The 22,920-nt window shown below is 38.5% G+C and overlaps 1 protein-coding gene and 1 non-coding gene across 14 annotated transcripts in view; both read right to left on the reverse strand.

Moving 5' to 3' along the window:
• Positions 1 to 22,920, reverse strand: part of ANAPC1 (anaphase promoting complex subunit 1) — a 97,534-nt gene that overhangs the window by 50,621 nt on the left and 23,993 nt on the right. For 8 of the 13 annotated variants that reach the window (XR_014051974.1, XR_014051975.1, XR_014051973.1 and 5 more), the window contains exons 14-24: positions 22,678 to 22,812; positions 20,937 to 21,071; positions 20,301 to 20,361; positions 18,182 to 18,369; positions 12,944 to 13,018; positions 8,403 to 8,671; positions 6,359 to 6,450; positions 5,385 to 5,533; positions 1,782 to 1,860; positions 1,346 to 1,382; positions 1,194 to 1,264 (exon numbers count right to left, since the gene is read on the reverse strand). Coding sequence is in view for 10 of the 13 variants with exons in the window: in XM_081484880.1 (XP_081341006.1) it covers positions 1,194 to 1,264; positions 1,346 to 1,382; positions 1,782 to 1,860; positions 5,385 to 5,533; positions 6,359 to 6,450; positions 8,403 to 8,671; positions 12,944 to 13,018; positions 18,182 to 18,369; positions 20,301 to 20,361; positions 20,937 to 21,071; positions 22,678 to 22,812 (1,291 nt within the window). In the remaining 3 variants the exon portion in view is untranslated. Of the gene's footprint in view, positions 1 to 1,193; positions 1,265 to 1,345; positions 1,383 to 1,781; positions 1,861 to 5,384; positions 5,534 to 6,358; positions 6,451 to 8,402; positions 8,672 to 12,943; positions 13,019 to 18,181; positions 18,370 to 20,300; positions 20,362 to 20,936; positions 21,072 to 22,665; positions 22,813 to 22,920 lie in introns of all 13 variants that reach the window. The other 5 variants (XM_081484878.1, XM_081484881.1, XM_081484877.1 and 2 more) reach the window with 2 other exon arrangements.
• On the reverse strand, positions 22,258 to 22,362 carry LOC145504012 (U6 spliceosomal RNA). Its single transcript, XR_014052005.1, has one exon. It is a non-coding gene; the product is annotated as a U6 spliceosomal RNA (small nuclear RNA).

Raw genomic sequence — 22,920 nt, forward strand, 5'->3', positions numbered from 1 at the left:
TTTAGGATGGGTGCTGCATCGATGGTTACCTGTAGCAGTAAGGTGTGTGAGAGAAGGATATAAAGGACTAGATCCACAGGGCTTTCTACTACACTGACAATGCTTTATTTCTACTAGTGGGTGACCAGGACATCAATGTTCATTTTACTATTATTCTTTAAATACATTTCATACACTCTCTTGTATGTATACCATATTTCATTAAAAAATCTTTCACAGCCTAAGGTTATTTTTTTCTGAAATGATTTTCTAAATTTTATAATATTTTACAGTATTTATTAACGTAGAAAATTGGTTAATTACTGAGGTAAAAATGTTACCTTATTTGAGAATGACACTTATACTAAATACTATGTAATATACAAATGAATAGAACTCATCCAATATTTTTCAGCATAAGTATCTCATTGGTAATATTACATGACAATTATTGGAATTTTCAAGAAAGCATAACAAAAAAGGAGTGAAAAACTCAAGTCATTTAGAATATTCTCTAAATAAGAATTCAGAAACCTCTTGTAATATTCATTAAAGCACTACTTTCTAACATACTATTTTATAACACCCTCATTTTTTATGTTTTCATATTGTTAATATTTTTAAAACATTTTAGTTCATTTTTATAGAAAGTTTTGGTAGTTTACTCAGCTTAAAACCCAAAGGCACAATCTTTAGGAAGAGAGAATCAACTCTTTGCCTTCCTTTCCCTTGTCCCAGGTGAATCTGCCTCTTGGTGCATAAAATCTCTGACCTGTATCATTCAAAAGCATACTCTAAGATATATACACATTACTTTTAGATTTTGCCAGAAATTACCATTTCTGGTATCTGAGTATTAACAACAGCTTCAAATCTGAATGTGTAGTGATTAGCATTCTCCATTCTGGGGCCACTCTACAAAGCCACAGCATGTACTGGTCTCAGAGGAAGGACAAAGATTTTCTACCCACCAAAGGAGAAAAGGCTGGTACCCCAGATATTAGTAAAGAGAAGCTGTGAGACTGTCAGGCAAAGAAAGGGTGGCTCAGTGGGTTATCATCTCAATCCTGTGGGATCCTTCTGTAGAGCTAGAGGCCCTGCCTTCTCATGCCTCCCAGCTCTAGCGAGCTCTGAGGACACAGGGCCTGGTTAGGGAGGAGAAGTCCAAGGAACGGATTTCTGAGACACGTGAAAGGTAACAAAGACGACCTTACCTACACTAGTCATCCAGACAACTAATCTCTCCCCCAGATTAGAGACTGATGCAGAATGCCTGAGACTAAACCTGCAAGAGAACAAACATGAGGTCATTAAACATGAAGTCATGAAACGGACAGTGTAAAAGTACAAGCTGAATAAAAGTCACCTGCTCTCCTCTTGTTCTGCTTGTGGCTTCTGGGGGGCTAGAACAGAACAAAACTGTGTTTTGATAGTTATCCTGGTAAAGAAAGCACGCAACATATAGAAGACATTTGGAAAGAAAAATTACACTGATAACAACTCCTAAAAAACAATAAAATAAGCAGTACTCTGGCAGGTTGGAAAGTATAATCATTTCCCTGGGGCTAAAACAGCCCTTTTTAGACATATTGAAAACGTAGTTTGTCAGATTTTAAGTAATCTTGGTCTCTGAAAGTCAGTTGTGGACTCAAGACTAGAACTGTGCAATTTTGTCACCTCTAAAATGAAGCAAGACACGGCACCTGAAGTACACTTAGAAAAGTTTTAATTTTTTTATTTCAACTCTGATACCGACATCTGTAAAAATTTGTTTGGGGAAGCCTAATGTTTGACTGACTTACCTATACTTATTCTGGATAAATACTGTGAGGATTCATCAGAAAGAGAGCTTTCGTCACCAAGTATGTAGAGTGCAATACTCTGCATAAGGAGAAACTTAACATTATTTTTTAAACTCTTAGGCAAACACAGACAGGAAAATCAGCCCATTTTACATATAGAGCTCTGTGTTTTGACAAACGTTATACAATCATATAACCACAGTCAGGACACAGAATGCTTGCAAGCATCACACCAGAAAGTGCCCTTGGGAACCACTGGGAATAAATAACGCATCTTTTTCCTCTTCCTGTATTTTGCTTCTTCTTCAATATCATGCAAATAAGAGTCACAGAGCATGTTGTCTTCTGTGTCCTATTTCATTAACTCAGCACTTCGGTGAGATTCATCCACATTACTGTGTTTATCGACAGTTTCTTTCTTTTCACTGCTGAGGGGTACTCCATTAGACATATGTACCAACCTCTGCTTATCTACTTACAAACTGATTGACATTTGGGCCATTTGTGTTGAATGGATGCTAGTCATTTCAGTCGTGTCTGACTCTTTGCGATCCTATGGACTACAGCCCATCAGTCTCCTCTGTCCATGGGATTCTCCAAGCAAGAACACTGGAGTGGGTTGCCATTTCCTTCTCCAGGGGATCTTCCCCACCCAGGGATTGAACCTAGCCTCCTGCATTGGCAGACGGGTTCTTTACCGCTGAGCCACCAGGGAAACCATTCTTACTGAAGTGGGATTGAACCCATGTCTCTCATGTCTTGTGCATTGGCAGGTGGGCTCTTTACCACTAGTGCCCCAACTTGGGATGAGGTAAACCCTAACTCTCTACTCCTCTAGGCCCTTCTCCACTTCAGCCTTCAAAGTTCTCCTTTGAATATTTGCTATTACCACTAAGATCTGCACCTGCAGCTTTTTTTTTTGGAAAGAAAGTGGCAGCACGCATGATCGTATTAAAATTTCAGCACAATGCTGGAAGATCTTCAAGTCATAACTCTAAACCAATACAAACACTACAGTTGACATCGTTTCCAAGAAAGATATGATATAACATGAATATTTGTAAGTTGACTAGTGTACGTTGGACACGAACACCTTTGGCTTATTCATATATCTCTGGCTCCCTCTTGGGTAGCTATAACACTGAGTCTACTCCATTTTAGTGGAGTTGTACAGAACCAAAGTATTTGGTGAATTCACCTAAATGTTTCCACATAAGCAGCAAGGAATGAAAAAGTATTGAGCTGCTCTTAACACACTGTGAATGGACTGATCGCCACTGAATCGTACACTTAAAAACAATTAAAATAATATTATGTTTATCGGTGTTTTTTTAAAAAAAAAGCAGAATCACCATTCTGCATGCCTATTTCAGAGTCATGGGGGGTACTGAAGCCTTTCTCAACATGAAGGAAGCAGAATGTAGAGTAAAGGAGGAGACAGGTGGGGAGCAAGGACATTTATCTAGTCCAGTGATATCTGAGACAGGAGACAAAAGATCTGGTTCTCCTATAAGTCTGGGAAAGCCCCTTCTCAAGAAAGGTCCACAGAAGACCTCTAGGCAGGCTGCTCCAACATAAGGGGACCAAGGGAGGTTATTGTGAAGGAACTTACCTTTACCAACACCCTTTGGTTCTATCTGAATCAGCTCTGATCTTGGATTAACTATGTATTAATAACGTGAGTTACTTTTTAAATAAAAATTATTTCATTTAAAAAAATTCAAGTAGGATTTTTTGTAGCTATGGACAAGCCGATTATAAAATTTAAAGGAAAGGGCAAAGGAATTAAAATAGCTAAAATAATTTTAAAAAAGAAAAGTAATGGAAGGAAGAGTCCTACTAACCAATTTTAAGACTGACTATAAAGCTACAGTAACCAAGAGTGTGTAGACCACAACAAAGACCAATGACTAGAATAAAAAGTCCAGAGACAGACCTACAAATATGTCGTCAACTGATTTCTAAAAAAGTGCAAAGGAGAAAGAATAGTGTTCCCAACAATTGATGTTAAAAAAACTGATCATTCACATGGAATAAAAATCTCAACATCAACCTCATATCTGATAAAAAAAATTTAACAAAATGGATCAGGGATCTAAATATAAAACATAAAACTGTAAAATTTCTGGACAAAAACAGGAAAAAATCTTTCTGACTTGGACAGTGAGTTCACAGACATGACACCAAATGCACTATCCATACAGGAAAAAGTGGATAAACTGGCTGCATCAAAATTAAACATTTGTGCTCCATAAAGGAAGCATTAAGAGAACAATGGACATGACAAACCACAGGAGAAAATACTTCAAACCCATGTATCTGACAAAACTTCCTATGTAGGCACATTCAAAATATCACTAGCCATTAAGAAAATGCAAACTAAAACCACAATGAGTTATCACTGCACATCTATCAGGATGAAAAAATTTACAAATCACGACAATACCAAACACTGACTAGGATGCAATCAGGGAAATTGGAACGCTCACACATTGATGGTGGAAATGTAAAACGGTACAGATACGTGAAATTAATAAATGCTTCCTTCTTGGAAGAGAAGTTATGACAAATCTAGACAGTGTATTAAAAAGCAGACATATCACTTTGCCATCAAAGGTCGTATAGTCAAAGCTATGGTTTTTCCATTAGTAATGTACAGCTGTGAAAGTCTGACGATAAAGAAGGCTGAGCACCAAAGAAATGATCCTTTTGAATTGTGGTGTTGGAGAAGACTTTTGAGAGTGCCTTGGACTGCAAGGAGATCCAACCAGTCAATCCTAAAGGAAATCAACCCTGAATATTCATTGGAAGGACTGATGCTGAAGCTGAAGTTCCAATAGTCTGGCAACCTGATGCGAAGGGCCAATTCACTGGAAAAGACCCTGATGCAGGGAAGAAGGCAAAAGGAGAAGAGGGTGGCAGAGGATGAGATGGTTGGATGGCAGCACTGACTCAATTGACATGAGTTTGAGCAAACTCTGGGAGACACTGAAGGACAGAGGAGCCTGGTGTGCTGCAGCCCATGGGGTCGCAGAGAGTCGGACACGACTTGGCAATTGAACAACAATGACAATGACAGATACTCTGAAAAACAGCTTACAGTTTCTTAAATATATTAATCTTATCTATATATACTTGCTATATGGCCATCAGTCCCACCTCTGGGTACCTACCCTAGAGAAATGAAAACGTTTCTTCACACAAAAGCCTAGACATGAATGTCTACGGCAGCTGTATTCATAACTGCTTAAAAACTAGAGTCAACTCAAGTATCTTCAATGGGTGAATGGATAAACCAATGTGATATATCCACACAATGTATAGCCAACACTCAGCAATTAAGGGCAATGAACTGCTGCTACAGCAATACTTGAATGAATCTCAAATGCAGGAGGGAATTTTCTGAGGGAGGATAATGGAACCATTCTGAATTCTAATTATGGGAGGGATTACACGAACTCAACATTTATTGAAATCCACAGAGCAATACACAAAATGGGGGGAAAAAGGTAATTTTTCTACATGATAATTTTTTTAATTACATTGAATTTGAAAGATAAAAAGAGAAAAACAAACAAGTTTGGCAACACACTGAATACATACCAAGACTACAAGTCTGCCTCTTTCACAGATTCCGGGGAGGTAAGGATAGGGTGGCATTCCTTCACCCTTCAGACAGGAACTCACCCACTGATAAATACTAGGTGGCTCAGGAGTGAAAAATGATGGATACTGCATAAATCCTGTTTGACCTTCAGAATTAGATAAATGTTTATAAAGATACAAGAATACACTAAAACAATACTGTTTCAATTCAAAGGAAAGATAATCAACAATACTTGTCATTTGAAAACAATCAGAGTAACATTTTTTCCATATTCTCCAAAATGCTTCATGTTTTTTGCCACAGTAAGTATCTGATCACATTACAATATGTGGAATTTAACTGACTAATATTTTATCTGATCCTGGATGGAAATTTAGCGAATTCTTATGTTCAAGGCATATAAAGAATGTCACCAAAATTTTCTGCCCTAACTCTAATGACGAGAAAAGACAAGACACCCAGGATTCTGCTGTTTTAACAACTGGGCCCCAATGTTGAGTCCCTTTAACTCAGGGTCTAAGACAATACAATGGCTATGAAACTGTTCTGTATCTGTACTGTTCAATATGGCAACCACCAGCCCCATACGACCACTGAGCACTTGCAAAGTGGCCAGGGCAACTGAAGAACTGAATTTTTAGTATAATTAACTAAAACAGCACACAGTGGGTGGTTACTAACTGGACCACACAGGAGAGCAAAGCATCCTTGGCACAGGAAGCTCTACGTTTTTGCAAGGCAGAACCTTGGGGATGAGTAAAATCCCCACCACCACACCCCCACACTGAAGAAGCTATGGCTTAATATAAGTCAGAGATCAAACACCACAAACTAAAATCTGCCTGGTGGAAAGACACTACCCCTGATTTAGAGGTTAACAGTAAGAAATATATCCTCTGCTATTTACCAAGAAAAACACAAGCAAAGGTCACTACACTGCTGAGAAAATCTTTAACAGCAGAACACTTACCTTGATCAATTGCGCACACTTGTCCAGTAGTTCTGACAAGTGTTGGGTAGTCTCTATAGTAATGATCTACGTAAGGCTCCAGTTTTAAATCCCTAAAACAACAGAACATATAAAAGGAAATAACAAGCAAGGTATTATGGCATTCTCCTCCCAAACAGTTAAGAAGATTCATCAGCTGACCTTTTTAATTTAAAACATTTACTTAGGAGAAAGAAGACAACCACATCTAGAGTCTCTGTATTTTATTTCTGGACTTTGAAGTGGCTAGTATGACAAATGCAACCAAAACTCCTTCTGCTAGATAAATTTTGAGGGTAAAACTGCTGTGAAAACTGTGGTCCAATTTCTCCTCTGTTAATTTCTTAGCTCTGTGATTTTCAGGAAGTCAACTTTCTGAATCTCAGTAATTTTTCTTCTAGAAAATGGTGGAATACCAGTCAACTCACCCTCAAGCTTTTAAGATTAAATAATATGTGTGAGAAATACCTTATAAAGTATAAAACATTATACCAATATTACCTATTTCAGAGAGCCATGATTAGGGTTTGAAAATCATTTTATTACAAAAGTATATTGTCATAGTAATGCCTTGTCATTAGAGAAACTAACCATCAATTAAAACTGTCATGTCTCAGAAAAGAATTTCAGTATCTCAAGGAAGGTAACATAAATTAGAAAATATACTACAACCTTTACCCAGAGGTTGGCACTTTCATTCAAATTTAACCTTATCACCAAGAGTCACAAAGGCTCAAACAACACCTAAGTATAAACATTTTGAGTTCAGTGCCAAACACAAGGTGCTAAAAAAGACTCTTAAAAATATCATCAGAACGATCTTATTGTGGATCCACTACAAGAGCCTGAAAGACAGGGAAGACCAGACTGGGACAACAAAGGACCAGCAAAGAGAACGAACATCTAGTAAATGACACCTGTTCTTAAAAACAAACTTGAGAGGCTTCCCTGGTGGCTCAGTGGTAAAGAATCCGCCTGCCAATGCAGGAAACGTGGGTTCCATCCCTGGTCCAGGAAAATCCCACATGCTGCAGAGCCACTAAGCCTGTGCACCACAACTACTGAGCCTGTGCTCCAGAGCCCAGGCTCCACAATAAGAGAAGCCCCCAAAACGAGAAGCCCGCACATCAACTAGAGAGTAGCCTCCACTCGCCACAACTACAGAAAATCTTGAGCAGCAAGCCCATCACAGCCAAAAATATATAAATAAATAAATAAATAAAATTTTAAAATGGTCCACACCAAAAAAAAAAAAAAAAATCCCCCCCCCCCCAAAAAACTTAAGTATGTTTCCTCATCACTGAAACAGGGATTGTAATACCTACTTTGACAATTTCTACACGTAAAGTACAGTTTTGTTAGTTTAAACCCTGAAAGCTCAGTTGGTAAAGAATTCGCTTAAAACGCAAGAGACCCCAGTTTGATTCCTGGATCCAGAAGATCTGCTGAAGAAGGGATAGGCTACCCAGTCCAGTATTCTTGGGCTTCCCTTGTGGTTCAGCTGGTAAAGAATCCGCCTGCAATGCGGGACACCTGGGTTTGATCCCTGGGCTGGGAAGATCCCCTGGAGAAGGGAAAGGCTACCCACTCCAGTATTCTGGCCTGGAGAATTCCATGGACTGTGTGGTCCATGGGGTCCCAAAGAGTCAGACACTCCTGAGCAACCTTCACTTTCAAACACTATTTGAATCTAAGGCATCATTGTAAAAACAGCAGCTGTCATTATAGACTTTCCACCACAGTCATGGCGTCAAAATGAAAGCCAAGCAGGTTATCCTCACTATGTAACACACCCTCGTGCCTTTTTCACTCATCTGAGGACAAAAACCTGCAACCCCAGCCTGACCCACGGGCCCTTACACAATGGATCCCTTCAAACAGTTCTGTGGCTTATGGAAAATGCTCCTGTTTGCTGAGAAGGTAGAATTCAGAAATTTATTTGCAAGGTTCCTATTTGACATTCACAGCCAAGAATTAAGTCATCTAATGACCTTTTGGAAATTTCTAACCTATAAATGATATTTACCTTGCCAACTGGACGAGAAGTTCAACAAGTGAACGAATCCCTTCTCCCATTAGAGTGTTCAACTTGAGTTCCTCATAGACCAGGTGAAGAACAAAAAAAATTGCAGGAATGTGAGTGAAGAGAAGTGTAGAAGAGTCCAAACTGAGATTCTGTGAAAAATCCTCATCTTTCATCTGTGAAACTTTCAAAGGACTCAAACACAAAGATCTGTTCAAGAGACGAGACTCAACATTCTGGTGGTAGTCTGAATTTAGTAAATATTCCCAGTCCTAAGAAGAATAAAAGGGATATTAACTTTTTAAATAATTGTAATGTCACCATTAAAAAAGAAGATCAAATTCACTTAAAACAATTCAAGTTCCATTTTCACATGAAGTTGTTAACATTATCTAAAATAAAAACACAATGCTGAAAAATTAGAACCAATACCTAATAGCTAAGGAATTTCCACGTGCCAGCAATAAATATTAAGACAAGCCACCTTTAAAAACCACTTGAATCATACCCTTTAAAGGAAGAGACTTTAATAGAAGAATTCTACTACTTAAGCACAGATTGAAAGAGAAAAATTTAAGATTATTTTAGGCAATGTCTCAGGGGCCAAAAGAAAAGAAGGAAAGCCTAGAAGTGTAGACAGGCAGCTGTAGGGACCACTACACTAATTTGGGTTTGGGTAAGAGGAGAGGTCTACTTGAATCCAGCTGATGTACGTATATTTCCATGTTGACAAGATGCTGAGGCTAGTAACACACCTAATAATCAACTGAATTTTATATTTGAACTGTGCTACACTTTACAAGTAATGAGTCTATTTTAGTTTTTACTTTTTCTTGGCAATGGTCTTGATCCCTGTCTCCTATTCAATGCCACGAACCTCTGTCCATAGTTCTTCAGGCACTCGATCAGATCTAATCCCTTGAATCTATTTCTCACTTCCACTGTATAATCATAAGGGATTTGATTTAGGTCATAGATGAAAGGTATAGTGGTTTTCCCTACTTTCTTCAACTTAAGTCTGAATTTGGCAATAAGGAGTTCATGATCTGAGCCGCAGTCAGCTCCCAGTCTTGTTTTTGCTGACTGTATAGAGCTTCTCCATCTTTGGCTGCAAAGAATATAATCAATCTGACTTTGGTATTGACCAGCTGGTGATATCCATCTGTAGAGTGACACTGTACAGGAGACAGGGATCTGTCCCTGAAAAAGAAATACAAAAAAGCAAAGTTGTCTGAGGAGGCCTTACAAATAACTGAGAAAAGAAGAGAAGCAAAAAGCAAAGGAGAAAAGGAAAGATATACCCATTTGAATGCAGAGTTCCAAAGAATAGCAAGGAGAGATAAGAAAGCCTTCCTCAGTGATCAATGCAAAGAAATAGAGGAAAACAATAGAATGGGAAAGACTAGAGATTTCTTCAAGAAAATTAGAGATACCAACGGAACATTTCATGCAAAGATGGGCTCAATAAAGGACAAAAATGGTATGGACCTAATAGAAGCAGAAGATATTAAGAAGAGGTGGCAAGAATACACAGAACTATACAAAAAAGATCTTCACAACCCAGATAATCACGATGGTATGATCACTCACCTAGAGCCAGACATCCTGAAATGTGAAGTCAAGTGGGCCTTAGGAAGCATCACTACAAACAAAGCTAGTGGAGGTGATGAAATTCCAGTTGAGCTATTTCAAATCCTAAAAGATGATGCTGTGAAAGGGCTGCATTCAATATGCCAGCAAATTTGGAAAACTCAGCAGTGGCCACAGGACTGGAAAATGTCAGTTTTCATCCCAATCCCAAAGAAAGACAATGCCAAAGAATGCTGAAACTATCTCACTATTGCACTCATCTCACATGCTACCAAAGTAATGCTCAAAATTCTCCAAACCAGGCTTCAACAGTACGTGAACTGTGAACTTCCAGATGTTCAAGCTGGATTTAGAAAAGGCAGAGGAACCAGAGATCAAATTGCCAACATCCTCTGGATCATCGAAAAAGTAAGAGAGTTCCAGAAAAACATCTACTTCTGCTTTATTGACTATGCCAAAGCCTTTGACTGTGTGGATCACAATAAACTGTGGAAAATTCTTAAAGAGATGGGAATTCCAGACCACCTGACCTGCCTCCTGAGAAATCTGTATGCAGGTCAGGAAGCAACAGTTAGAACTGGACATGGAACAACAGACTGGTTCCAAATAGGAAAAGGAGTACGTCAAGGCTGTATACGGTCACCCTGCTTATTTAACTTATATGCAGAGTACATCATGAGAAACGTTGGGCTGGAAGAAGCACAAGCTGGAATCAAGATTGCAGGGAAAAATATCAATAACCTTAGACACGCAAATGACACCACCCTTACGGCAGGAAGTGAAAAACTAAAGAGCCTCTTGATGAAAGTGAAAGAGGAGAGTGAAGAAGTTGGCTTAAAACTCAATATTCAGAAAACTAAGATCATGGCATCTGGTCTCACCACTTTATGGCAAATAGATGGGGAAACAATGGAAACCATGACTTTATTTTTTGGGGCTCCAAAATCACTGCAGATGGTGACTCCAACCATGAAATTAAAAGACGCTTATTCCTTCAAAGGAAAGTTATGACCAACCTAGACAGCAGAGACATTACTTTGCCAACAGAGGTCCATCTAGTCAAGGCTATGGTTTTTCCAGTAGTCATGTATGGATGTGAGAGTTGGACCATAAAGAAAGCTGAGCGCCGAAGAATTGATGCTTTTGAACTGTGGTGTTGGAGAAGACTCTTGAGAGTCCCTTGGACTGCAAGGAGATCCAACCAGTCCATCCTAAAGGAAATCAGTCCTGAATATTCATTGGAAGGACTGCTACTGAAGCTGAAACTCCAATACTTTGGCCACATGATGCGAAGAACTGACTCATTTGAAAAGACCCTGATGCTGGGAAAGATTGAAGGCAGAAGAAGGGGACTACAGAGGGTGAGATGGTTGGATGGCATCACCGACTCAATGGACATGAATTTGAGTAAGCTCCGGGAGTTGGTGATGGACAGGGAGGCCTGGCATGCTGCAGTCCATGGGGTCCCAAAGAGTCGGATACGACTGAGTAACTGAACTGAACTAGTTTCTACTTGTGATTTATTGTAGTGTGTTGAGACAGTCTATGGTTGTATTGTGCACAGTTGTATTTTGTTGAAACAATCTATGGTTTCTTCAGAACTTGGAATTTATTGGTGTCTGCCAGGCTTAATACAGTGTATTATTCTAACTTAAAACTCTTGCAACAGACATAGAACCAATCATAAAAACTAAAAATTTATAAGTCAGACAACCAAAATAAAAACCTCTTCTCAGCAAAAGATACTGTTAAGCCACATACTGGGAGAAAATATTCCCAAAACACACATATGACAAAGAACTCATATCAAAAATATAGAGGACTTCTTTAGATCAATAAATATTTTTAAAATCCAATTTACACATGAACAGAAACTTCACAAAAAGATATATAAGTAGCTAACCAGCACATGAAATAGTGCCTAACGTGATGAGTCATTAGGGAAAAGCAAATTAAAACCACTTAGAGAAACTACTCTGTACACACTCAAATGGTTAAAAGGAAAAAGACTGACAGCAATTGTTGGCCAACTCATATACTGCTGGTCAGAGTGTAACATGGTACAATCAATTAGAGACCAGCAATGACCCAACAAGTGCACTGCTAGGTATTCATTTAGCCAAGATAAATGAAAATATAGGTCCACAAAGACTAGTTACTGAATGTGGGCAGCAGCTTTCTTCATAATAGTCAAATAATGGCAATAGGCTACATATACATCCGCAGAAGAATGAATACACAAACCATGGTAGAGTCATACTACTCTCTCAACAAGAAGGTGCAAACTACTGAGATCTGCAACAACATGGATGAATCTCAAAAGCATTATGCTGAATGAGGGAAACTTTATACCAAAGACTACATACTAAATAATTTTACTTATATTAAGTTTTACAGTTGGCAAAACTAATGCAGGATAGAAATCTAATCAGTGGATGCTTTGATTAAAAATGGCTCAGGAGAACTGTGTGGAATCACGGAAACATTTTGTCCTCAAGAGCAGTGTGGGCTACATGAGTGTGTATTTGTCAAAACTGACCAAACTGTAAACTTAAGATCTAAGCATTTCATTTATGCAAATTATACCTCAATTTTAAAAGAATGTGTTGAAACACAAGAATATACCCATGGAATCTGATATGTTTGAGAACTTAAACTAAAGAAACACTTCATAAAATGGTAAATGCTGTCACTTTAGGTGATTAATTGGCAGTAAAACATCTATAAACTCAAATTTATATCACACAGGATTATATATGTTTAGTAATTTTAAGAGGATCATTAACAGCAAAAGTAAATAAATAATCACAGAAAACTTAACAGGCCCTATCCCTCAAAATAACTGTCATTCAGGATTAAAGTACACAAAAGCTGTTAAGAGACATGCACACATATGGGGACTGGCACAAGTACCCACAAATTAATTTGTATCGGCAAGAAAAAACAATGCTTACATCATCAGATCCCGTCTCAGAAGGCCTTGCCTTTTTGGGTGCAATGACTGGGGAAAGTGATCCTTCAAAGTCAAACTGGAAGATAACCCCAAAAGAGAAGACAAAAATCATGTAAATTTATCACCGACAACAGATCAACTTAAAGGACTCAGCAATCAGTTCTACCAATTATGGAACCTGAGGAATGACATCAAAATTCATTTTCTCATCTGGAAAAACATGGTACGAATGCCTTTCTTCTAAAGGTCACTGTGAAGATTAAGGAAACCATCTATATAAAGCATCTAGTCTGGTGCCTGAGCTCATAGGTTCTGCAACAGTAGCTTCCTTTCCTCCCTACTTCTCTCATGACATAGATCTTCACTCCACTGGTAGAACAAGGACCATTAGTCATATGCAAAATACACCCAGTCTCAAAGAATCAACCCAATGTTAGCCAAATGTCAGAACTAAGCAAACATATATTTAGAGACATATATTTAGAGTCTGTCTATAGTGACAGCCCAACAATTCTCTAGCAGAGATGGGTAGCTACTCTCCAAAATCTGTGTTCTCCTTTCTTTTGGACCCACAGCCAGGCTGCTGTATTCCGCCCATCACAGTGAGATGTGACCCTGTAACAGTGACTATGACTGAGAGTGGATGTCATCAGTGCCAGACTAGTTCATGAAAACCTCCCATGCATGCTCCCCTATGCTCTATCCCTCGCATCTGACTGGGTGGTGTCAACTCTAAGGTGATCTTTGAAGCCTCAGGTTGAGGAGGACAGATGCTCCATTAGCCTGGGTCCCTAATTAAACCATGTGGCCTGTTTACCTGCTGCTGCTGCTGCTAAGTCGTTTCAGTCGTGTCCGACTCTGTGCGACCCCATAGATAGCAGCCCACCAGGCTCCCCTGTCCCTGGGATTCTCCAGGCAAGAACACTGGAGTGGGTTGCCATTTCCTTCTCCAGTGCATGAAAGGGAAAAGTGAAAGTGAAGTCGCTCAGTCGTGTCTGACTCTTAGCGACCCCATGGACTGCAGCCTACCAGGCTCCTCTGTCCATGGGATTTTCCAGGCAAGAGTACTGGAGTGGGGTTCCATTGCCTTCTCCGTTTACCTGCTAAGTACTGTTAAAGGAACAAGATATACATTTCTGTTGTGTATGCCACTATATCTTTTAACGGGCTTTCTGTTATAATAGCCTATCCTAATACAGTTACATAAAAGTAATTTTCTAAAAGTTCAGCCTAATTCAATTTTCTCTGGCAAAATTTAGCCCCTTCTGCCACTTCGCACAGGCACTGAACCACCAGTTCATCCATCATAACCGTATAAATGGTAATGTCTATTTCCCTATGCTATAGAAACCTACGTATTTATCAATCTCATTCATCTGAAAGTTGATTTATATATAAAAACTAAACAGCAATATTTAAAACTGAATATTTAAATATAAAACTGAATAAAGTTAATTTTTAAAACTGATCAAAAGAACAGGTTTTCTTATGAAGTATTCAAATAAAACACAGCCCAAGAAAAAGACAAAATACTGTATGATATCATTCATTGTGGAATCTAAAATACGACACAAATGAACCTATCTACAAAACAGAAACAGACTCACAGACGTAGAGAACAGACTTATGGTTGCCAAGGGACAAGAGAGGAGGGAAAGGGATGGACTGGGAGTTTGAGGTTGGTAGATGCAAACTACTACATTTAGAATATCCAAACGACAAGTCCTACTGTATAGCACAGGGAACTATATTCAGTATTCTGTGATAAACCATAATGGCAAAGAATTTTTTTTTAAAGAATGTATTAAAAAAAACAAAAAAAAAACAAGCCCAACTTATACACAATATTATCAAAAAACAAAAATGACAAGAGTAAAATCAAAGCAACAAATGAAATGATCTTACCTAAAACTTTAACCAAATACAGCACGCATACACACAAACACATTCTAAGTCCCACAATCAGAAAGAACACTCCTGCTATGGTTATCAAATTCATTAAGACCTGGAGTTATGGGAAAGAACAGTGGAATCTGATACAGATACCTTTTTGTCACACATACAGATGTTTTACTTTCATTATTTTAATATGTCACTGCTTAAGCAACCCTATTATATAATCCTGTGGATCACTGACCTTGATCCATCAAAACCTGACTATAAAATATTCGTTTATCTGCCTTCTCCTGGGACAGTCGATTCAATGGGAGGAACTCTCTGTCTTACTTAATGCTTATCTGAAAAGCCTGGCTTCATGCTTCACCCACAGCAGGGACTCAATATCTAATGAAATATGAGCATCCCAAAGGACAGAACAGTTAACCTCAGATGCAACCACTCACAGAATTTGTGAACCAAAAAGAAACATCATCTGGCCCAGAGCCGTCATTTAACATATCAGTACATTCAGGAACGCCTAAAGAAATTCCAGAGTCACATAGCTGGTCATTGGCATAAATTCTGTACTCTCTACTCTCCACCCTATTACTTAACTGAAAACAAAGAGGATGTATCTGGACAAAACAAAATAAAAACCATCTGCCACTGAGGACCATTTCATCCTGAGCTGTCACTGTAAGACAATCAAGACAAGGTTTAACTATGCAGTCATCCAAATAAATGTCAAAGCAGCTCAGTCTCAGAGCTCACTTCCCTGTTCCTTCTCTTAGGGCTACCACACAAGTCAGTAAAAGAGTCAGATTCTTCTTTTCAAAAGAAAAAAGCAGTTGTGTGCTCAGTCCTCTCCACAACACTGAAACCTGAGGGGGCACTGGTCCTCTGCTAGAGGATGAGGCACAGTGATCTAGATTCATCAATCCTGCAGGACAGCAACACACAGAAACTACAGGAAGCTGAAGCAGACTTATTCATACTGTAGAAATCCTCAGTTCTTCTGTAAGGCTCAATTCTTTCATATTTAATAAAGAATGGAAAAATCTGGACTTAAGTAGCATTCATGCAATTGTTTGGAAGAAGGAAACTGTCTCTATTTTCCCAGTAAAACTTTTCCCAAGGAAACTGCAGAAGGTAGTTCTTTCATATGAAACAACACATATAAACTCTTAAAAATAATACTTCATTTAGGTGGACAAGGCCTTTCATTCAGCACACGTTCACTAAGCATCCATCCTTGCCAGGCACTGCTATTTATCTTCCTAATGGGTGGAGAGACACACAAAATAAACAAGTAAAATATATAGCATACTATATTTAATGAGTGCTAAGAGAAAAATAAAACAGGTAAAGAGGATAATAAGTGGGAGACAAGGGATAAGTACAATTCTACATAGAAGAGACCCAGAAGGCTGCACTGAGGTGACACCTGGACAAGGCCTCAGCTTGTCTTGCCTGATTGAAGGCATTTTCTCCAGCGTGCGTGCACGTGTGCTCAGTCGCTCAGTTGTGCCTGACTCTTTGTGACGTCATGGACTGTAGCCCACCAGGCTCCTCTGTCCACAGAATTCTCCAGGCAAGAATACTGGAGTGGGTTGCCATTTCCTTCTCCAGGGGATCTTCCTGACCCAGGGATCAAACCTGCGTTTCTTGCATTGGCAGGAAGATTCTTTACCACTGAGCCATCTGGGAAGCCCACATTTTCTCCAGAGGGAAGAGCAAGTGTGAAGACCCTGAGGTAGGAACATGCTTGGTGTGTTCAGGACAAACAATGGAAACCAGTGTGGTGGAGACAATGTGAGCGAGGCAGGGATGAATCAGAGGTAAAAAAACAATTGGAAAACCCATCCCATTTACCTATACAGAAATAATAAAAATTCTCTCGAGTTGGCAAAGGTTCACAACACCAAGAATAATCAAGGTGATGAAGCAGGCACTTTTAAACAACACTGGTGAGAATGCTGATTGGACAGTCCTTTTTGAACATTATTTGACCCAGTAATTCCTCTTTTAAGGTTCAATTCTTGAGAACTGACTAGAGACCTAAAGATTTGTGTATAGAAGAATGTTACTCAAATTACTCATAAGAAAAACGGATTCAACAATGTTCAATTATTAGCTATTGGGGCTTCCCTGGTAGCTCAGATAGTAAAGAATCTGCCTGCAATGCAGGAGACCTGGGTTCGATTCCTGGGTTAGGAAGATCCCCTAGAGAAGGGAAAGGTTACCCACTCCAGTATTCTTGCCTGGAGAACTCCATGGACAGAGAAGCCTGGTGGGCTACAGTCCAGGGGGTCACAAAGAGTTGGACACAAGCAAGTGACTAATACTTTTACTTTTTCACAATTATGACAAAGCCATATAGTAGCCTATTATGAGAATGATAATCAGTGGGGAGGGAGGTTGAAGAATTTTTAATATGGGAAATTTTCATTGTTATGATGTTTATGAGAAGCAACAATGAAAATGTTTATAGTGGTTATCTCTTAGTATTATTTTCTTTTTAATCTCTCCATTTCCCAAATTTTCCTCCGTAAGCATGTATACTTTTATAATGAAGAAAAACAATGACTTTTTTTTTAATGGATTTGCTGGTATGAAACACAAAAGTATTGATAGGTACAGCTGAGTTACCCAGAGAAAGGCAAGTGTGATCTAGAGTGACTTCTTCAGTGTGAACCAGGCAAGGCTGTCCTGGGAAAGATCTCCAGAAGCAAAACGAAAACATCAAGACTGAAGACCCTACCCTGTTGATTTTGTAAATAACCTATAAAGGACCTGTAAGAAAGTTTCTGGGGAGGGAGATGAGGAACTTAGTTTGTATCATTAACAGACTAGATATTTAGACTAAAGTACTTTAAATCCCCTTCAAAATTAAACCTTCTTCACAGAACAAGCAATTATGTGGAAAAAGAGAGTCCAGGCCTCAAGAAAAGAATATTAAGCCATGAGTCAGAAGATATAACATAGGCCGAGTTTTGAGCAAATCTCTAGTCTGTGATCTCTGTGTGACTCAGTTTCTTCATCAATAAAATCAAGACTACTCCTACTAATCTAAGCATAATTCGTAGCCATGTTACAACGATGAAATGAGAAATAACAGTCAAAGTGGTTTACGTTATAAACACATAATGATTCTAATCACAAGTAAAACATTATCATTAAAGTAATACTTACCTTACAATGTATAGATACAATAAGCCTTAGCATTATTCCATTTTGATGAATAAGGCATGCCTACTACTACACTGGTGTGTTATACACTCTGAATGTTGTATTGCCAATTATGCAAACATTACACTGATAACAGTGCATCTCAGGAGGAAAAATGATCGTATGTACTCACATTTCTTGTCCATGCTAAGCGGTCTGTGTTATAACCCATCATGTTCATGAGACAGGTCACAAATAAGTTCCACTCTGAGTGATCACTGGGCCCTCCCGGGGCACTGTGGACACTGTACCACTTGACGAGCATCTGAACCGCTATTTCTTTCGGCAGGATGAACTTAATTGCTTGCAAACAAGTTTGTACTATTAAAAGCAAAGATTAATTTTAGTATGCTTCCCAGGCATGCATTTCTTCTCCCCTTTTACCAAGGTTTTAAAATCACTGCTATATAAAGGTCAAGCACTATGGGACGGGAACTGACATTAAAGAGCTAGTGGACACAAGCCTGACCCAGCCAGTCACCTGACTCTGAATTAACAGGGCTTGTGAGAGGTCTCAGAGCAGCTTTTTTGTCATTAACTTTGGGTCAGAAATAGAATAACCACATAGCCCAGGTTACCTAAGACAGAACTGATTGACATTTATGGCCCCAGCAATTATTAACAGCTTCCCATTTTGCTCTCAAAAATGCCCTAGTTTGGGCGATGAATTAAAGATCATTCTAACAAAACCACACAACTTCTACATTAATAAATTCATATAAAATAGTTTCAATACTTCAGTAAATATATAATAATCAATACATACATCCTCAAATAACAACGCTCACCTAGCTTTAAAATATGCTCTAAATGATTAAACATTCTGGTTAACCAAAGCTTTATAACTTTTCATTATTTCTGACAGCACTGTTTCTACAGTGTTTTACACGCTTTCTGTGATCTACATCATTCTTAATGGTTCAGTACCATTCGTATGACAGTCAGTTACGGTGCTACACTGTCACACAGCGACTCCCGCAGGGTGGCGAGGGCTGTCATCATGAAGAGACCTGGGTCTGCTTTTAGCAGGAAATGGCCCCGCCCTGCAACGTGTTTCCATCCCCACATAATCTCTTTAGAGGATTTTTCCCTTCCCTTCCCAAATTCACTGTTACCAGGGCCCATCCTCAGCAGCATATGCTTTTTCTCATCAATTTGCTATGTGTGTGAACACACAACCAAGGCTGGAATCAAACGAAACTAATGTCAGAAAACCAGATAACCAAGTTTGTCACGGTTGAATCCAAAATCAGTGTAAACCAGATACCGACTGAGGTGCTGAGGAAAGTTTTATCAAGTACAAAAGCTTCTGTGCATGAACTATGTGACTTCTATTTGCTCCTGCAAGAGTAAGATTTCACTTTGCTTTTATATATTTTAGCTAATCCATTAATTGTTTTTATATATTTTGGTTAGGCTTATACTTCTTGAGATCACTGGCTAAATACCTTTTAGAAAAGCAAGGCATCTCCATACCAACTCAGAATATCATCTACCACACTGACGAAGAGTACTTCCTAAAATGAGACAGGCACTCCAGCCCACTTAGCAAATTCCAGAGATCACAAAATCCGCCAACATTCTGCATTGGAAGCTGGATTTTTGAAACTAATAGACATCCTGAATTTTCTTATATCACACAGGCATTCTTTTCTTAACTTACATTTGTTGGCAAATCTTTTTGATTCCACGGTTTTCTTTAGTATTCTATGTTCAGAAATATTCTCCACTTAGTATTTTCCAAATTGCATTTCAATAATAATTCAAGCAAACTCTGATTTTATCAAAATACTTCTGAGTGTATTTCTGCTAAAATGTTAAGTTTTCCTCAAAGGCAATTATGCTAATTTCTCAATTATTCTTAACAATTGGGAGATTATTTTTGGGTTAAAAGCCATCAAATATGCCAAAAACTTTTAGTTCCTTGGGCTTGTTTCTCAGATTTTCTTGCAAGATGCGTGTCCATACACTATCTAATCTCACTGCATGGCTTCTTCTTCCTGAGAAACCTCACAGAAGTGGAGCTAGCACGCACTACCAGGGTCCCCAGCCTTAGCGCACACACGGAATGGGCTGCACAAAGTGCTCATCAGCTCTTTACAGCTTCTCAGCACGGGAAAAAGTTCCATCCCATGGCTCCAAAAACAGCAAAATGTTTAAAGCCCCAATTATTAATGTACATCAGCAATTACTCCAAATCTTTTAAATCAAACTGAGTACACATGAAAGTGAGATTTGATCCTCAACCATACCTAATTCAGAGGTGGCAATTTCAGGAATAGTGATCCTCACCATGGAGCCATTACTCAGTTCCTAGGGAGAATACGGAAAAATAAGGGCAAGTGAATAGAATCTGTTCATTCTAAATCTCTGGATGTTAAAAAATAGCTGATACTTAACAAGAATGTTTGCCTGTCAAAGAAAAATGCAATAAAATAAAACGAAAAATAAGCAGTATTTTTTTTAAACAGAACTGAATACTTTGAAATTTCAGACACAATAAATGTGCTTATTTGTAAAACATTAACAAAAACTCTTATCTTTAAACAAAGTGCCTAATTTTCATATAGACACTAAGAGTCACCATCACCAAAAGTCTCACTTTTAACAAAAAAACAAAAATTATGTCTATATTAAAATTCAACTGAATGAACAAGCTTTGTTTCCAATACATTTTTTAATAATATAAAAACCTTAGAAAAGCTGGATGAAACTACTTTAAAGAAAAATAGGGCAAAAAAATGATGTATTACAAGCGATTTAAAAAAATTACATGAAACATTTGTTTCCACTTTTCAGACAAAACTCTGCATTCTGACAAACTTTACACAACAGCCATAATTCTTGGAAAGCTATCCTACCTTTTAAAAATAAATGTGCACACTTACTAGCGTTACCCTGTTACGGACAGGGTCTCTTATAGAATGAATGTAAGTTCCAAGCTGTTGGAAAGTACAATCCTCATAGAGAGAATCATGAAGCTTTGAAGAATCCCTTAGTTCTGGAACTGGGGACACCAGAACCTGTAAAGAGTCATAAATACAACATGTGAAGCATTTTTGAGAAATTAGGATGAAGAAATTACATGTCTTTTTTGCATATGGTCTAACAATTGTACATAATGATTTTACACCATTCTGTTCTAAGTATGACTAAGCACCCTGTAGCAGACCAAGGTCCTCACCAAGAGCAACTATAAAGTCAATAGAAACAGGACATCTGATCGATGGCACTGGAGAGTTGTGGAGATAACCTGGACTTGAGGGACCAAGATCAAGAGAGAAAGGAATCAAAAGGAATTAAACTGTGGCCCCACAGTTTAATACCAGTTGGGATCTAATTGGTCTATCTTTAATCCCAAGATAAACCCATCTGAAACACAAACTCTAACATTCTTAACTCCATCCTCAAAAACCTACAATGTCCTAGTGACTGCATTCAGAATGAAAAATCTTTTCATCCTTTCTTCTTTAACAGCACGTCAGGTAGAGTGTAAATCCTAGCCCTACCACTTATGAGCTGTATGTTTTTAGATAAGTAACCTCCCTGTATCTCCATGTACACATTTGTAAAACAAGGATTAATATTTTCCTAATAAAGCTGTTTTAAGGGACTAAATGAGTTAATACATATACAATGCTTAGAACAGTATCTAGTATATAAACAGATAACACTAGAATATCCCACACCTTGCCCCGCCTCACCCAACAGACCACGTGGATTTTTAAAAGTATTCATTCATTTCACAGACTTGTTGAGTCTTAACTTGTATGCCAAGAGGTGGAGATACAATTATATGTTAGCAATGTTCTGCACTGACCTGCCTCCACGCCCATGTCCATGGGATTCCTCTTTACCCGAATATCCCCTTCCATCTACAAATATTCTATTTGTCCTCCAAGTCCAAAGCAAGTCAGACATGTCTCTCACAGATGTTCCACCCTTAGAATGTCTCTTCTGATCCATGAATCTCCTACAGTATTTTCTGTCTCCCATTCATAAGTCTTCACAGTCTGTCTTATTTATAATTTTTTGATCTTTTGGTTAATGTTTTTGGTGTACAGTTGCTTTACAGTGTTAGTTTCTACTATACACCAAAGTCCATCAACTGCACATATACCCCTCCCTTCTGACTCCATCCCCACTCATGTCACCACAGTGCACTGGAGTTCCCTGTGCTACACAGTAGGTTCTTATTAGTTAGCTTTTAAAAATATGGGACATTTCACAAATTTGTGTGTTATCCTTGAGCAGGGCCCATGCTAATCTTCTCTGTATCATTTCAATTTTAGTATATTGCTGCCGAAGCGAGCATTAAATTATGATTTCTTAAAACAGACAGTATATCTGGTTCACACAAGTAAATTGTGAGATCCCTAGATGAAAAAGAATGCATCCCTCTCCTCACTGTAGCATCCTCAAAAAGCACCTCACACATCACAAGGGAAGTCACTGTACATTTACCGAATCATTTGTGTTTGAAAATATTCATATTCTACAAGCATTAGCTAAACTTCCAATTTTACCACTTTTAAAACAGAAAAAAAGTTAACCATGGAAAGAGCTAATATTTGACCCAACTTCTCTAAAACACTATCAGTTTTTGACAACAACTACTCCCCTTCTCACCTCATCCAGGGATCCAAGCAGCTTACTCAGAGGGTTAGTAGTAGTAACGCCGTCAAGCGGGGTGCTGGGCCGAGGCATCGTGTTGGACATTGTCAGGGAGGGAGCTGGCAGCCCAGGAATAAAAACCTTCCCCACCTGAAAGAAATTAAAAAATGTGGGGAAAAAATATTAGCTTTCATGTATCATGTTCTCGAATGAAACATTAAGGCATGTAAGCATATATTTCTTTTGCTATTTCAAAGT

This window comes from Giraffa tippelskirchi, chromosome 4 (assembly GCF_054371585.1).
Source record: "Giraffa tippelskirchi isolate mGirTip1 chromosome 4, T2T-mGirTip1v1.2.pri, whole genome shotgun sequence".
NCBI lineage: Eukaryota > Metazoa > Chordata > Mammalia > Artiodactyla > Giraffidae > Giraffa > Giraffa tippelskirchi.